Here is an 18,763-nt window from a genome sequence, read left to right on the forward strand (position 1 = left end):
CAGGCATGGTGCCTGAAGTGCTTGGCACACAGAAATCTGCAAGCATGACCAAATTACAGAAACAATTATAAAGAAAAAAATACTTTTAGAATAAATATTACATGGAAGCCTTATAATTTTATTTTAACAGAACGGTAAGATACTACCGATACTTTGTGTATTTTCAATGCTCTGTGTATGTTTGCAATGCAGTGCCTGTATTTGGTGTAAAGGGGGCCTTATTAATACCCCACAGGACTACTGGCCACCCTGAACAGTGAAAAATTATAAAATTTAACCCTATGAATTGCCTATGAAGTAACTGTAAGTCTTCTGTTATAGGTGAATATATATTGTCTGCATTACTTTCACCCTATGTTCTTTTCACTTCTCAGGATACAAGACACTTAATTTTCAGACTAATTAAGCAAGACAATTAATTTTAAACACTGACTTCAATGGCACTACATAAAGATTTTCAGACACCTTTAAGACTGAAGCCATAAAAGGCAATTCTTGTTATAACTGACTAAAAAAGTAGCACGTTATCCCCAGACCTTACAGTCACTCTGACAGAATCCTTGCAGGCAAACTGTGAGTATAGGACATTATTTCTCACCTGTACTGCTGTTCAGTAGTTAATCATTTTTAGAATAGCATCATAGCATTTCCATTTGTCTGGGATGTAGAAAGGCTCAAAGATGTGAGGGAAAGGAGTGTCATAGCCACATACTCTTGAAATAGGAGCTTCCAAATTCAAAAAGCATTCCTCCTATTAACAGAAACACAGAACAAATGTTAGAGAGGCCATTATTTTCAGAAGTCTTGCATCACAAATTGAGGTCGAATGAACTTTGCCAGACTGACAGTCCTGGCAACTCAAACCTTCTATTTATATCACAGCATAAGTAGTCCAGACCAGAACAGTGTTTCCTTTTGCCCAAAGGTCCATATTAAAATAACAACTTGTACTAATGTTATTTTCATTTTCTACATGTGTGCTACATTAAATCATATGCAGGTTATATTTAGTACATCTGCTATACATCCAGACACATGCTGCCAAGAAACAAATATTTTAGGAATAAAGGAGTAAGAGTTTCTTTCCTGTGCTGCTTTGAAACTTATAGAAAAATTATATAATCTAAGAGTAAATATTATTTGCTGGATACATGAACATCAGATTCAAACTTCTTTGAACCTCAGATTACTGAGACTGTTTGAGAAGCATTAAGCAGTTAGGAAATTATGAATTTGAATTCAAGTGGATTTCTGTATCTCCACCCTTGAGTCAAATCCATGCTGTACACAACCCCCCTCAATTTGTGCTCTATTTGGAGATCAGATTTGGCAATGACTGTGAGAGTTTCATTACTTGACCTAGTAGGACACAAAATATTACAAATGCACCATATTAATCTGAAAGTAACCTATGGAAATATGTGTAATATTACCAGCCTTAATAACCAAATAAACAGTGATGTTTCAATCTTCCTACTGTCAAGTACAAGAGTCACAGACCATGAAAATCTGCAAGAAGTAGATACAGAAAAAACTTTGCCAGATCAAACTGATGGTGATGCTAATTATAAGCACCCTTTCTCCCCATGTCTTTAGCATATGTATTTGCTTTCCAGAGCAGACAAATGAAGAGGCAAAACACATCTCCTCCTGGCCTCTCCTTTATGGACTGCAGCAACTGAGACATCCTGGCCAACTTCCCCTGTACTTTGCTCAGCAAAATAGATGGTGAAGGATGATCTAGCAGTCCTTTTCCACCAGGCCCACAAAGAGCTATGCTTTTCTACAGAAAAGTGCTAAGTATTTTCTCAGACTAATGAACTGTTTTGAATGCACGTGCCTTGCAGTTCATGGCAGCCCAAGTCTAACTTATTGTGCTTTATATACAACACAGTATTTGGCAGCACAGAAAGTACTCATAACACACTGAGATTATAACCTTTTGCTCCAGCTACCACTTTGGTGCATTGCGAAGTGGCATATTTCTGTAAGACAGAAATCTACAAGATTCCTGCAAGTCCAAGAAGTTGTGTGATTATGTGCAGTATCATTACATTTAACTGTGAACTAATTCACCCAGAAAACCTGAGTCCGAATAGGTCTGAGGTAAAAATACATGCAAACAATTAAAAGACTTTTTGATCTCCATTTTGAGGCACTCCTTTGCTTTTCTTTGTAAAGTGAAAGATTCACATTAGTACAAAATGCTGTGCAGTACAGTGTATTAACTCTTTACCTACCCATGAGGTAGATCATGATGTCCTTCTATAGCCTGCTGGCAAGAATACTTGTCATACTAATCAATCCTTGGTTGCCATGTTGTGACTACCCAATAAAACAAAGCAGTAGTTTTCGTACCATCCAAAAAACGACTGTCCTGACCATCTGTGAAGTTTCATTACACCAAAGTGTACAAGTATATTCTAGACCCATAGCCTTCCAACTCTGCATTGCTGTTTCAGAGTACCCAACACAGTACCACTGCCTAAAAGAGACCTTTGGTTTACATCATACCCGGATCTGTGATAAAAGCTCATCCCAAATGAAGCTTAGAGAGAAAGTTCATTAGTTTCACTGAAAATATTTATTGCAGTATTCCATATACACTGGGCATCAGTGCAGACAGCAGCACTGCATCTTCAGCAGCCCAAGCAGCAGAGAAACGTCAGCTGTGACTGGCAGGTGGGGTGCTATACACCCCTGAATGAGACCCCAGGCTTGGCTGTAAACATAAATCTCAGCTGGTAAACCCAAGACATATAGAATAGTTGCAAGCATGCATATTTAGTAATTCTATTACTATTATAGTTAATTCAGAGTAAAAAGTAAGTCATAAGAGTTTTCAAAACTCCACTTAATACTTTTCTCCTCAAGAACACAAAACAGCTGTTACAAGCACCCTTTCTGTGGTTTTAAAACTCAGCAACGGCTTTCACTTTGAGCATATCCCTATTACTTTGAAACTTGTACGGATTCCAGGGAGTCATGTGGACTCCCTTACCTCAGTGAGGGAGTCAGAGAGCGAAGCTGGGATGAACAGTGTTGTGTTGTCATGCATCATCCAAGAATGACAGCCTTATAAAGGTGGAAAAGCTCTTAAGTCTGAGCTACTCTCTGTGTGTAGGCATACAAACATAACTCTTTTACTATTACCATTTTGGAGATAAGGTGGGTGAGCTTGCAGATTTTTAACTAAGCTATTGCACTGTACAAGTGCAATAAATATTTTTATATTTTTATAAAATATTATAAAATTTTTCAGAGACAGAAAAAATAGACCCAAGCCACCAGTCAAATCCATGAGGGAAACTCTCTACTTACACATTACCTGACTGAAGTCAACACAGTTTCAGAGAGATTCACACCCAGGTGGCTCTAATAATGTCATACACAGAATTTCACATTGCAATAGTTTATCATGGAAAAAGTAGTATTCCTAGCAAAGTAACAACATTTGTATAACAATACACTGAATAAACTGCTTACAGTTTTTAGATTTTTGGGTTCTACCACCACAGAATCATAGAATGGTTTGGGTTAGAAGGGACGGCCAAGAGCATCTAGTCCATTCTACCCATTGTAAGGTCATCTTACAATGTACTTTTTATGTTACCAGCTATATCTAAACTCATACATAAATCTTACACAAATGTATATGCTATTATGCAGAGGATTGTGAGATTATTGACACATACATTTTATAAATGCCGGTTTGGGTCAGGCAGTGTGTTGGTTATGGAACTTACTGGAGTAAGTCTCTCAATGACCACAGTAACAACAGAAATGCTGCATACCTAGCAATATGAAGATGATTCAGTTGACACTAAATTCAGAGATTTACTGAAAATAATTGCAAGAATATTGATAACAGCAAATTGCAAAGAATAAAAGCATTTAAGACTTGGGTTTTTTTAATAGAGTAGCAATAAAATCATAATCCAGAAGGTGGAGTATAAAGTTATCAGCAGAATAAGGTATTCAAAAACAATCAAGAAAATGCATTTTTATTTTATAATGCAGAAGCAAAAAGATAAAAGTCTTGATCTTGCAAAACATGGCAAACTCTTGACATTGCCATCCTGGTTCTTATTCAAAACACAATAAAGCTAAAGTTTTTATGACTTTCACCATGCTTACAATAGGATAGCTGGGTTTACTCACAGAAACACATTGATACTCCTGCCATACGCTAAGTATTTGGTCCTCAAAAAAAAAAAAAAAAAAAAAAAAAAAAAAAAATTCACAGATCCACACATTTTGCACATAAGGAGAAATAGAAAACAAGCTTGGAGAAATAGAAAACAAGCTTAAAGAAATACCTTCATTAGATGATTCAGAGAGAAATCCTGTCTTCTTTTTTTATCATGTAAGGTGGTTTGATAGAAGATACTACTACTTTACTAAACGTGCTTTGGATGCATCTAGGCATGCAGCAAGTCTTTTGTAGGACTGAGGTCTTTGCAGCTATCTCCATTTACGTCTGGAGCCAGTTTTGTTTAAAAAACAACTAAAAAGTTCATCAGCTCATGGAGGTTTGATTTAACTCTGGTATCAGTTCTAGATTACGGGACAATTTATTCAGTTGTGTCCTTCAAATCAAACCAAACTTTTTCAAAGTTACGGAATTTGAAACTGCCTGCTTGATGGCATTGAGAACCATAATCTGAGCAAACAAGATTACACTCTTCATTAGATGGCACTACACTTTGAAAAAACATGTTTGTATAAGGTTTATGCCCTAACATAAAAAGGATATTAGCCTATGGAAGTATTTCTAAGTAATCTTCCTTTTTGAGCTTGAAAAGCACTTAAGTGATGAGCTCATCAAACAGCCTGTCTTACACAGATTTTTGTTCACACCTGATTCTAAAAGACTGCAGGAGTAACAAGAATCCACCTCATCCCAAATACAATACTGTCACATCTGTTGTACATATTGCAGTGCCAGATTTTAAGCACCTGTACAGCCACACTGTAGAAAAACAGTACTGAGAATATTAAATACACAACATCCAGCTCTTCTGAAGACAGACATTGGCAGACATCCCTTGTACAAGCTTTCAGAACAAGTCTACCACAGTATTTAAGAGAGTGATAAAAAATCAAAATTTAAATTTAAGTGGATTTACTCCATACTACTTGGGCATATAAGGGCTGGTACTGGCCCAAAGCACTCTTGAACAATAAGGGAGTGGAAACTTAGAGTCTTCAATAAGTCCTTGCACGTTTCAGATGAATTGCTTAAACAACCTGACATCTTTCAAGGAAAGACCTTGGGAAAAAACTTGAAAATTAAACGGTTTCAAAAGTAAAGTAGTAGGCATGGGATTTCTAATTCAGACTAAAATATTTTAAATTCAGTTTTGAAATCAGTATGAAAAAGTCACACTTATTTCGTAGAACATTCACGAACTTCCAAAATTCAACAGAAGTAAAAAAAATTACTGTTTTGTTAGGAAAAAAAAATGCTTATAAAGGAACAGATACAGTTAATAGTCTAATATATCTAAATTGTCTTAATTGAAAAACAAAACAATACAAAACAAAACAAAACAAAGCAAAGCATTAAATCATTGATCTTACTGCTTCCTAACTGCAGAAGCCAAATTCTGGCCTCAGTTACGCAATATGACCTTTGTCAATTACCATCATTTCCCTGAATTTTCCTCTAAGCTTCCTGGAAAGTATCTTATTATATTCTATAAAGGCATTTTAATTGGTCATACTATTTCACCTAAACATTTGATGTTTAACATACATTTGGGAAGACTTTTCAAACAGCTTAAGAGCACAAGTCCCACCAAAAATCTGTTCTTGAAATTTATAGCAATCAGTCAAATGTATCACACACACCACTTCAAAATAATCTTATGCCTTGATTTTTAGAATAGATGCTAAAAATCAAGGACTTTTTAGGCATTGCATGGTCGCATTTGAAATGCATCCTCTGGTACTGGGTATACTCCCTCTATTTCCCCAAATTATAATATTCGATCATGCTAACATGGAGACCTTTATCCAAGTTTATTTTTGAGTATAATTTACTCATATCAGAGATTCAGGTACTCATTGCTATATCAGAGTTCTGAGTGTAAAACTCTTAAAAAAAAATGCAACTGAGAACTGCAGGCATTTGATAGAGATACACAATTGTACAAAAAGGACAAAATAAGAAAACAAATCCACCATCAGGCACTACTGAAAGAAAACATTACTCATCCTTCTGCAACGCATATCAAAATAAAGCAATCTGGTCTGCAGTTTAGGGGAAGTGCTTTTAGGCATCTGGCCAGTAAGAAAATAGAGTTTATTCCTCCAGACTGTCCTTCCTCTGAAGATAATCTCTATCATTCTATATTCACAGTAGAAAAACCTCCATATGCAAACACTTTGTAAGTACCCGTAAATGAGACTATTTAATGTGCAGCTAGCAAGACAGACACTACCTAACTGGTATTTTGCCCCTATTTTGGTCTTATTCTATTTATTTCTGTATCTTTTGGATCTATTTCATTTTTCTCCTCTGACTGACATGGCTTAAAATCAGTAAAAATGAAATGGTTTTTATTTTTAAATTCTACTACTCTGCAGAATACTTCCTAAGGGGAGAAAACTTTCCTTTAAAAATCAGTTCTTCCTGCAGTATTTTTTGTCCCAGGGGTCTATTCTGTGCTATTTTTATTTTGCTACCCTACAGGTTCTCAAAAAAATTAAGAGCTACAAGAATTTCATATGACTTCAGAGCTGCTATATGAGAACACTGATTTTGCAACTTCTTTTTTCAGTATGGGAACTTACTTTCTGTAAGATGACAAACAAAAAGTCAATTTTAAAGACTAACATGAATAGGTAGAGTTTGATAAAAATTTTAATAATTCTTTTGGTATTTTAGCTGTTATAACAAAACCACGAAACATGAGGTTCAGGTCTATTACACAAGGAAAACTGTAGGAACATTTTTCAGGCAAGACTGTTTATTTCACTGCTGACAATAGCTAGAAAACTTAAACCCAGGAACTTAGTGACTATTTGCAAAGGTTTAATTTAATTGTGGTTTCTGTCAATCTGAACTTTGAATTTTGCTATTTAATCTATAGATTCTAAAATTAAAAAAAAACCCCGATTTATATATTTGAATAATTTTTCAGAGAGAAAACTCTTATCACATTGGAGTTTCACTTTCTGATATCTTTGTTCTGATTTATGTTGTTGTCATAAATTAAAGTGTGGGGTTCAAACTTATTCTGTATCACTTTGTAGGTCACTGTTACATTTATGTTATCTATTACTTCCGCATGTGGATTTTTAACTGTAAATTACCTACTATTGTAAGAATGAGGTGAATAATACTATAGCTTAATACTAAGCATGATGTTCTCAATTACAACAAAAACTATTTTTTAAGCCAAAGCTTAGATAACTATTTTCAAAACAAACTTTCCAAAGAGGTAGTTGATCAAATCTCACTTTATAAAAGGTGGATTTCATGCAATAAAGCTGACACTAGATACAGATTAAAGGTCTTTTCCTTTGGTTTCTGCTAAAAAAAAAAAAAAAAAAGAAAATTTTTAAAAAAATGCCATAGAAACAACCAAAAGTCTAATTTGAATAGTTTCAATACGAGAAAAGTCAAGCATCTGCAGTTTTCATGTCTCAATTGTAGTACAGTACTTTCCTTGACAGCTGCAAGCACTAAATGCTACAAATTTTAAACATAATTTGCTTTGACAACATATATATGTTACATTCCTATGAACAGTCACTTTTATGAGCTAGCTAAGTACTATCCACCCATGAGATATTTTCAAGTTGAGATATATATTTCTTTTTAGCAGGAACATTTTTTTTCCAACAGCTTAGCCATTTTCATCTTAAAATACTTTTATAAATCTTTTCCTGATAGCTACAATAGTGATTCTATTTTTCCTCAGAGAACTCTCCAGTTGGATGTAAATGTTTAACTTTTACCAAAGAGTTTTCTCCTTTTCAAGATCACTTTAAAAAAATCCTTTAGAACTCAGAACAGCTTATAATGAAATTTTGTTACCAATTCTTTGAACTTGCATAATTAGTATCTTGTCAAATACAAAGAAATAGTTTACTGCTAAAACTATTTATCTTACAGTTGCAAAAACAGATAATATTTTTACTTAAAAAATACAGCAGCAATTAAAAAATAAAGAAGCACTTTGGGGAGTGTAATTCAATGGCTTGTTACCACTAAAAAGCAATTAATGGTAATTATTGTCGTTATAGAACTGAATCACATAAAGCAATATTTATAAATGAAGTCAAACTTAAGTATCGTAAAAAAATGAGCAGAAGTTCTCATTCATACATGGGTTTGAAGATTGCTTTCAATTTTTATTTCAGCTTCACAAACAAACATTGTGTTTAATAACCCAATGCAAGACTGACGCGACTTGTTACATTTCTTTATCAAGCTTATAACACAACCACACCAACAAACACTCTCAGCAACGATATTAACTTGAAGCTGTTGGGATTAGAGCCTTGGTCAGTGGCTTAATTTTCTTGGTGGCAAAACTAAAAATCAGCACTGCATCCTCAAGGTATTTACAAACAAAAAACCACAAACCAAACAAAAAACCCATTCTGTTTATGTCAAAGAGCTTATCCTTCCCACAAAAGGAGGCAAACAAATAAAAAGTAATTTTCATTCTCTCTCATCCTATGTTTTATTCAAAAGGCTACAACTTTCCATGAAAATTTTACACAATTTAAATTCAGCCTGGTGGAATTCTGGGATCACAACTGCAATATATTTAATTCAGAATCAAGTTCTTCCCAGTAAATTTATCATTTGCATTGTTTAGGGATGAGGGGCAGCAGCCAGCATCTTTCTTCTCCACAAAAAAACCCAAACCTGGCACAAGATGGATATGCTCCAGAGGATAAAACAGGACTTCCAGATTGCTAGAATACACAATTGCCTTAAACAAATCATAACAACACTCTTTGGCAAGTAGGGTTTTTGATATTTAATTCTAATCCACTATGTGATCACTTCCCATCTTTTCTCTGCAAGTATAAGAAATACTGTTTTTTCCTAGGCAATTATTCCTACATGATATCTGAAACAATCAGAGGTATTTCCTACTGATTTATACTATACATTATATACCCAAAATACAACAAAATTCTTCAAATAGAAGTTATTTATCCTTTTAGAGTAGCAAACAACCTTAGAGCATATCCACTACAAATTCTGTTATTCTACAGGATATTCCAAGTTTACCATAATTTCTTGAAGCATCAATTACGAATATTTGCACTGGGACCCACATATTTTCTAAAAGCATGCCCTAAGCCCCACAGACAGTTTGAATTAATTCCCAGACCCACAAGTATCTGAAGATACTTGCTTTATTTTGTTACGTGGCATTACTAACTCATCTGTTCAGTTAATGATCCTGCAAACCGTTACACATACATTAACACAGACAATAATCCAAGTTAAATCAGTGGAGCTAATGTGCCTGCACAAAATTATTCTTATGAGAAATTGTTTGCAGATCACAAGTCATTTTTCTGCATGAATGAGTAATAGAATAAATATTTGTTAAGATCATAAAGTGAGAATTATCCTCCTTCTAATTACATACTACACCTTTTAATCACAAACCTAGAAATATCCTAGCAATATAATCAGATTTAAACTTCTAGATCATGATTTATCACCGACCACTCTACTTACTTAAATAAGTATTTTGCAAAAACATCTCCTGGTTAAGCACAGCATGCCAGCAGTGACAGGAAGGATTTGCTGCTAAGAGTTGTAATAGCAGTGAGTGGTATTTTTATTTTTACAGCTGTTTAGGCAGCTGAGAGATTCCTGCAAAGACAGCCTTTTCAATATATGTATCTGGCACAGTAAAATCCTCATAGAAGTACTTCACTCAACACATACTAATGAAATTCAAAGGAAATGCAATTTCAACTCCTGTTATTAAACAATTTAAACCAGCATATTTCCCATTTTATACCAAAGCACTCTGGGACAAGCACAGTGAGAACGATGCTGTCACTCTGACTGACCATCACCAAATGCTTCCCCAGCACAAACCCTCAGCTTGGCCAGGCACCAGGGAGAGGCAAGTACAAAGGAAATATCTTTGTCCACCCATGAAAAGGTTGGAGTTTATCTAGGTTTTTTCCACAGCATTTTTTAACACTATGGTCTTTGTGAAATGGACTCGGAGCAGAGGGAAAATATTAGATTACTTGAAACAGATGTAGAAGGAATCTTATAGTGTATTCCTTAAACCAAGCTGCCATTTTACTCAAGTATCCAATTTATAGAAAGCTGGTTGATTATTCAAATCCACAGATAGAAGAACTCTAGTGTAAAGCTTCAACTAAGATTAAATATTCTCTCATTTAAAGGCAAAAGTAACTGTTAGAAAACAGTTACTGATTGGCGAGTACAGAGAGGCAAATTTTACAGAAAAAATGTAAAAAATTGAATGGAGGGAAATGCAATGAGGATCTACAGGAAGTATAAAGGTTTATAAGAAAAATAATACTCAGAAACACGGAGAAACACTGGAGACAGCTTTTGGGTACAGGCTGACTTAAAAACCATGAAGAACTATCTTATCATAAACCTTCAAATTTTTGTTCCAAGTTGTGCCAAACTTTCTTACAATTATTAGCTTCTCTTCTAGAGATGTATTTTTTATATATATAGTTTTGATCATTTTTCACTATGTTTCCTAAATGACTCTTTAAACAAACCAGCTACATTGCTATTGCATGGTAAAGAAAAAGTGTCAATAAAACAATAAAAACCAAAAGATAACAACAACAAAAAAAATCAAAACCAAACCCAAAGGTCTAAGATAATAAAAATTAACACTTTATTAATTTTTCCAGCTATTAAAAGTTAACGCAAGTCTGTCACAAAAGACCAAAAAATGTGCTGCTATTGATGCACTTTTGTTTTAAACTGTTTAATGAAACTATCGACCCAGTACAATTGCATATGTTAATTTAAAAGCTGGTCTCAAAATGAAGAACAGGAATAATATATTTCAGAGGCTATGAAGTTTTATTTACCTTTTCCCAGAATTAACAATTTAAAATTACTGACCTCATTTTGAAGAGTCAATGAACTGCACATATAAAAACAAATGCAAGGGACCTGTGAAATATCCAGCAACATTTAAGAACAGAAATATAAATAACAGAATTAATATTTTTTTATACACTAGAGAAACATAAAGGTAGAGGTTAACTGTCTATTCTAGGAGTCTTACTGAAGTTTTCGTTGGATGAAGCCCAAGTATTTAACTTGGTCTGTGTTTCAGAACTGACCACTTCAATAATTTTTATGCTTAAAATTATTACGCTGATACTGAATTAAATTAGCATTTCACTGTCTAATTGATATCAAATTAAATTAGTATTTCACTGAATACAGAAACTTAGACATCAGGCTACAAGGATTTCGGTGATGTGAACTTTACTTTTACACTAAAATACCTACAGAGATACCTTAAGTTACCATGAAGCACTTGGCATAATTTTCATGTTTTAAATTACTTATAGCACTTAAAGTACAGCTGCCATGAATGAAATGTAAAACTAAGCTATTGGTAATATTGCAAAAGGGAAAGTTCAAGCTGAGATTTTTTTTCCCCCTATGTGACTGCTAACTGTAAAAATCAAAACATTTCCCCCATATAAGTATGTTAGGAAGTTCCTTCTCAAATCTTTATTCACTACGTAAAATTTATGCTTACATTATTCTATCAACACAGGCTGCATTCGAGAGGATTGTAGATCAGTAACAAATGGCTTTCAAAATGACAAATATAAAACAGAACTACAGAACAAATAGAGATTGTTTTCATATTTACAAGCTCCGATTCTGTAAAGCTAATTAGCTTTTTTTTCTGTAAACAGCAATCCTAAACAACCTTCCCTGAAAAAGAAAATAAAATAAAATCCACAGCTAATATATTAAAGCAGGGTCATTTAAGAATTAAAAGTCTCTATGTCTGCTGGTTTTTCTCAATATTTAACATAAGCTTTGAAACACATCAGTCTTCTTGTTTTGCCCTGTATCCAGTACTGTGATTATACCATAGCATAAACTCTAGCCACTTCCAATCACAGTCTACAATATATGATATAAAAGAGGAAGAATTAAGAAAGAAGCCAAAATTGGAATTCTGTGGAAGTCTGAGCTCTTATTTAGGTTCATTTTGATTGCTGGTGGCTAAACAGCAATCTGCTGTTGAAATCAGATTTTCCATCACATAAAGTCACTACTGATGGTGGAAGTCAGGGATGAGGTGCATTGACACTGATGTGCTTGTTCTAGCTGTGCAACCACAAAACCAAAACACATTTTTAAACAACGGTTATCCACTCAGGGAAATTCCTGTGCCCATCAGCCCATGCATCTGATTTCCTACCAATAAAATGAGACTGCCAGGCCATGTTCAGATAAAGTTTTTCTTTCCCAAACTTCTGAGAAAGCATAAGGACACAAGACTTGATGAGGTCTCAGAATCCAAGTCCAGTCTCTGCCTGAAGGCCATAGTTTCTACCATAAATTGATCATATTTAACTGTGTATTCTGTACTGTGGGGACACTGCTGTTACTGGCGATTTCTTATCCACACTCTTTATGACAGTTTACCTTAAAACCCTTTTTCTAATTTCAAGCCATTAATTTTAAATTCATTCATATATCATTTTTCCCAACATTACTTTAGTAAAATAGGTCCTTTTCTGCTCATTACCTTTGCTCATTTCCTCAGTAAATTTATAAACAGGACTTACATTCCTGTAGCCTTCATTTTGATAGTGGGAAGAAGGCAAGCACTGTTAAGCTATATATACATATATATATATATACATATATATATATACACATATATATATATATAGCAGGCTCTCCACAGCTTCTGGTTACCCTACCAGCTCCTCATTCACATCATCTGGTTTCAATGTTTTTTTTTCTTAAAACTAGCTGATCATAATTATATACAATATTCCAAAGGAGATGCTACCACTGTCTTCTACAACAAAATAAGTCCTTGCTATATCTACAGTAAAGGTCTCTCCAAGCACATTTGTCTTTTTATCCAACTGCATGATGGTGGTAGTACACAGTGGAGCAGAAAGCAATGGATACACCGGCTCTTCCTCTTTTGCCCAACTAACAGGCTATAAGTTTATGTTAAAAAAAAAAAAGTTATTAGCTCCTAGCATTATAACCTTGCACTTTACCTGATTAGACTGTACTCTGCTCCTGCTCCTGAGACTGTCAAAATCATCCATGTTCATTACATGACTCTTAATTTTTATTATATTAAGAATAGAGTGACTTTGACTCACAAATTCTATTTTTTGTAACTAAGAAAGTAAAGAGAGTGTTAAGATCTAACCAAGTCTGAAGAAACATTACCATTACATTGGTAACATTTTTGAGAGCCCAACATACTTCAGTCTCCTCCTCATATAACTTCTAGTTCTTGTACTGTCAAGATTTCGTAATGTTAGGATTAATCTGTCAGGTTAATCTGGCACAACACAAACTTGCTGTATAAAGCCCAGCAAATTCAATAACAAATTAAGTTTCAGGAAACATAAGCCTGACAAAAATTTTTATCAGAATACAGTAACTGAAGAAAACAAGTACTTGACACTTTTCGGAGGGAATTCAGAGATATGAAGATGGAATACAAGTGCTGAGAAAAACAGAAGTGGTACAGAAGCTGTATTGGGGCTTTCATCATTGTATTTGGTGACTACATTAATTTTGTATTTTTCATGCGTCAGCCAGAATAAATACAGTCAACCAATTGTACTAACAGATATAAGAAAGAATCCTGCAGACACTGCAGGCATGGGTTTATATCACTGAACATCCAGCTTTAAGCATTTGACATTGTACTTTGTCTTGATCAAAACAAGAAACATGCTCTCAAATGTCTTTTGTGGTTCGTAAAAAGTAAAAAACAAACAGCCACAGAAATAAAGCTCACATGTAACACATTATTTTCATGGTTTGTATCTGCTATGAATTCAGGGATATTCCAGAAATTATGGGTTTTGCTGGCTGCATAGTTTCCTATCCATCGTAAAATTAATATTATTTTGAATGTTCTACAAAACCAGAGGTTTAAATAGCTTTCTCTGAACGCTGTGTAATTTTTTTAAGATATTTCTACTTATTTTAGTGGTCACCACAAAGAATACAGAGAAAGAAAAGCTTAGCTTTTCATGGTTAGTAAACAACTTGAGCCTACAAGACCCTCCGACCAAAGAAAGCGACAGCTGAGGTTTACTACAGTATGGTGATAGATACTACAGTATAGTATAGCATGATGAAATTAAAGCTGCTACTTTGCAGTTTCCTTACTGCATACAATGGTTTGCAATAGCCAAATATATTTTGAAGGTTTTCTTACTTATTTGACATAACTTTTCTGAACTATTGCTGTTTACAGCTTAAAATAGCTGTTTTAAAGATTTCTTTCTCCCCCCGTCCCCCCCCCCCAAAAAAAAAAGAGCATATGAAACATGTATCTGAACTTCTCAGCTCTAACCAGTGTTTAAATACTCTTCTCTATGCTGTTACATGTCATTCATTCAGCTTCTCCGAGAACAGAAACAAAACTATTAAGACAGGCTTTTTTTCCTTTTCAGTCGGGACGGGTTATTTCAAAGGGTGGGAGTGGTTTTAATTAAGTAAACTGCAGAATAGTAATATGGTAATGGACAGCTAATAAGTCTGAATAACATGACAATAGAGCAACAAGCTGCTTAAAATTTTAAAAAGTAGGTACTTTGGGGAGTGAATTGATTTAACTGAAAAAAAATTTCATACTAAACCCAAAAGCAAACCAAAACTTTAATACAGTTCTCAAAAAAAATGTACATAAATGCTGCAGTGATTTAAAATAGTTTGCAAGACAATTGCAATGTACCTTGCAGACAGACTGCCAACATTGCAGAACAGCTGAGCAGATTTAAGGTGGATAATCTGGATTGCCATGTATCTGCACTGACAAACTAGAGGACGGATGTCCAATGCTATTAATGTTCTTGTAAGGGAGATAGTTATTTGAAGAGACATTCAACAGGATCTTTAATTCTCAGTCACTGCTAAAAAGTTCCAAATCTTTCCATAGGGAGATTTACTCTAAAATTAAACGTGCCACCCTTTGAAGATGTCTACTCTTACGGACTAGGAAAGAGTCCTAGTGTGAATGGATTAGAGATGTAATTTTTTGAGTAATCCTGAGCAATTATGAAGAAAAATCAAATCCATGTCATCTCATTACAGCAGCTGTCTTTATACAGGTAGTTGCAGAGACAAGACAAATGTTCACATTTAAATGGAATTATTGTGGAAGCTTTTCTGAAGTTGCTCCTGTAACTTCATTTCAGCATGTTTTAGATTAACCTATTGGCTTCGCAAATTAAGCTACTAATGGAAATTACAATTTCCTAAGAAAAGAATCCAGTTAGACAATATTTCTTAACATTCTACAAGCAATGAATGTATGCAAATAAATAAACCGATAAGCAAAGATGTCTAACAGAATACACTGACCCACACTCATAACACTGCACTTCTAAATGTGTATATAATGTTAATGTCATATTTAGAAACAGATAGCTGGAAACTCCATATGAAAATGGAAGACATTTAGATCTTCCTACTCAAGGCTAAATCAGAGTCCTTCTATCATTAAGGATTAGTAGAAGACTAACTTTTGTAAAGATGGTAAAATCCACATTAATAATTTAATCCTGTCATGATACTTTATATGATAAATCACTTTCTTAGTATTCTCAATACAGAGAATGATTAAATACATAAAGATTAGAGCATTCTGTCCCAAGGAGATTAGATTTCTCAGGTTTTGTTTAACCAAGCAGGATCCTCTGAAAGGAAGTGGTTGAAACAATCTCGGAAACGCAATACTGATGATGTCATTTCAGTTTTAAATAACACTGGATTACTTCTTTTGTATTGTTTACTAGGTTTCTTGCTCATCTGAAGCAGTCTCAATACATTCTGAAGATACATTGCTTATCCAAAGCATTCTGAATAAATGGGAACAATTTGCTGACTCAGTACATAGCTAATTCAGTTATTATAACTCATATTTCAGAGACATTTTCTCTAAGTTCTGCTCTTTGAGACTGAATACAGCATAACCTCATCAATATATTTATTAGCATATAATCATATTAATGCTATCAACATCAATAGGTACTGTGGTTGCCTCAGACATATGTGTATACTGCAACCTTGATCTTCACACCTACAGCATATACAGTAATATTCAATGCTAGCTTTTTATACTCAGTATTTCTTATTCCCAGCCAAATAGCATTCCTAATGTAAGGTGATGGCCAGGCCAGCGACAATTTGACATTTGGAACCTAATCCCCAGGGAGAGTAGCTGCATCTATTCTGCAGCAAACACATAAAAACTGACCACTACTCTGTTCTCTACAGAAAAACTATTTTTAAAGTACTCACATGAATACAGAACCACCCTAATAACTAGCTGCAGAGGAGGGCAAAAGCAGAAAGAGGAGCCTTCTCTTTGTGGCACCTCAAAAGCTGCAGTGTCACAAAACAGCAAAGAAGGGAACACAAGTATGACACTTCTGCCCAGTGGCCAGGACGCTCACCCCAGGGATGGCAGCTCCTGAAGTCCTGTTCCTCCTCATACATTTTATTCACTAGCTGCAAATGCAAAACAGAGGAACAGCTCAGGGAAAAAACTCAAATTTTCAATGAGGAACATCAAGTTTGTCAGAAATTCCACCTGGAAAGACAGAACTACTTCTTGACAAACTGCCTGGTAAAACTGCAAAAAGATTTGACATTGGCATTTTCTGACAGAACAATATTTTGTCAAGAAATTCACAGCCAGTCCTAAAATAGAGGACTTTATCTTTTTTGCTAAAGGATGAAAGCATTGCATGTAATTAGCTTCCTGCTTGATTGAAATAATAGCTTTGCAGGGACTAAATGCCAACAGCCCAAAACAGTGGAATTGGATGGTCCTCAGAATTTTTGTGTCTTCTTTCCCTATCATTATTGCCTTGGATCTAGCCATGACTTACAGACACATCTACGAGTCTGCACATCTTTTACAGTTCATCTTAAAGAAAAATTCTGAAATTATGTTAGGCAAAGAGACAGATACATTATATTTCTACTCGAGTGTTCCATAAATGAAATGCAATGCCTGTTGCTCTTGAATTACACCAGTCAGTGCTAGCCACCCAAGGGGCCTTCCAGGATTTAATTACCGAAACTTGGGCTTGCAGATAACTTATTTTGTGTGACAATGCTGAACAGTGTAAGTTTGACTATATTCAGAGCAGCAGCCAATCTTAAAATACTTTAGGATTCATCATCTCAGCTGTCCAACAAAAGCATGCAGCTTTCACATTATAAAGCAGGATTTAAGGAGCGGGTTTTTCTGCTGGTTTGGGTTTTTTTTTTCCCCCTTAAGTTTTTGCAGGAACACCACGTGAGTTGTCTTTGGACTCATAAATCCAAAAGCTGTTTCTTGTATGAATTTTGGATTTCACTGTTACCAGTATTCCCGCCTTCCTGATGGAACATCTTGGTTCTGAGGTTTCATGATTCAAGGCAATTACATTACAAAAACTGAATGTTAAAACAATTCATTTACACACGTTTATATTGCTCCAAAGATTTTATACACTGAGATCAGATTATAAAGCACGTGGAACTAGACTTGTGTTTCAGCTTCAGCTAACAGACAATTCACATTCAGCAAATTGTTTCAAAATAAGATGACTGCACTTCATTTTACAGTTTGTGTATTTTTGTAATTATATTATACCCTAATGTATTTTTTGCACTGGATTAATTACAGTATTTGGCAAAAGTACAAATGCAGACCCATGAAGTTTTCATTGTATTATTCAGAACTTTTCTTGGCTGTAAAACTTACGAACAGCTGTAGAAAGGAAAATTTTTACTTTAATTGTAAAAAAAAAAAACCTGTAACATTAAAAATACAGAGTTCCAGGTACAATACCATCATTAATATCGTAATTTCTACGTATGGAAAACTCAGATTTCAGGTTTATTACATATTGATCAGTGGTGTTTTCTAAAATAAACATTTTTTTTTTTCTGAACAGCTAATGCTAATATGTTCAACACTTTTCTGAGCTTTAGAATTAATTTTAATCATCTGTTAAAAAGTGTTAAATAATAAACAGATCAATTTAGCATAGAAAGAATATATTTTAAAATTACAGTCCTGTATTTCAGTTCTGTATTTATGTTCCATAATCGACTGTAAAATCTCATGCTATGAGAAAGGCATGAGAATGGCTTTCAGAATTTAAAGCTGAAGCGCTACTACAAACCAGAGCACATGGAAGCAATTAACTCAACTGCAGTTATCTTAGGCTGTATTTATAGAACATAAAGCTTTAAAAATACTGATTTGAAATGGTGATAATTTGCAAATACACTTGTATACATAAAGAGAATTAGAGGTAATTTATTATCTTTTAGTGTCACACTATGCCAAGAAATATAACAAAACCATCAATTTCTTCTGGAATATATTTCATAATTGTTACTACTATTTATGTAGAAAGACACTCTGAATTCTTTAATTCTTACTTCCGCTGATTACCATTCTTAATTCTTCCTACTATGTAAACAAAAAAGCTGGCTCAAAACTGTCAAAAAAAGGTTAACATAGTGATT

At 34.3% G+C, this 18,763-nt stretch overlaps 1 protein-coding gene across 1 annotated transcript in view; it reads right to left on the reverse strand.

The window, feature by feature from the left end:
- Positions 1-610: 610 nt before the first annotated feature.
- BCKDHB (branched chain keto acid dehydrogenase E1 subunit beta) overlaps positions 611-18,763 on the reverse strand; it is a gene marked incomplete at both ends in the record, with an annotated part of 115,016 nt that continues 96,863 nt past the window's right edge. The window contains one exon of the mRNA XM_080616128.1: positions 611-751. Within this exon, the coding sequence (XP_080472254.1) occupies positions 611-751 (141 nt within the window). The remainder of the gene's footprint in view (positions 752-18,763) is intronic.

This window comes from Psittacula echo (genome assembly GCF_963264785.1).
Source record: "Psittacula echo genome assembly, chromosome: 4".
Classification (NCBI taxonomy): Eukaryota; Metazoa; Chordata; class Aves; order Psittaciformes; family Psittacidae; genus Psittacula; species Psittacula echo.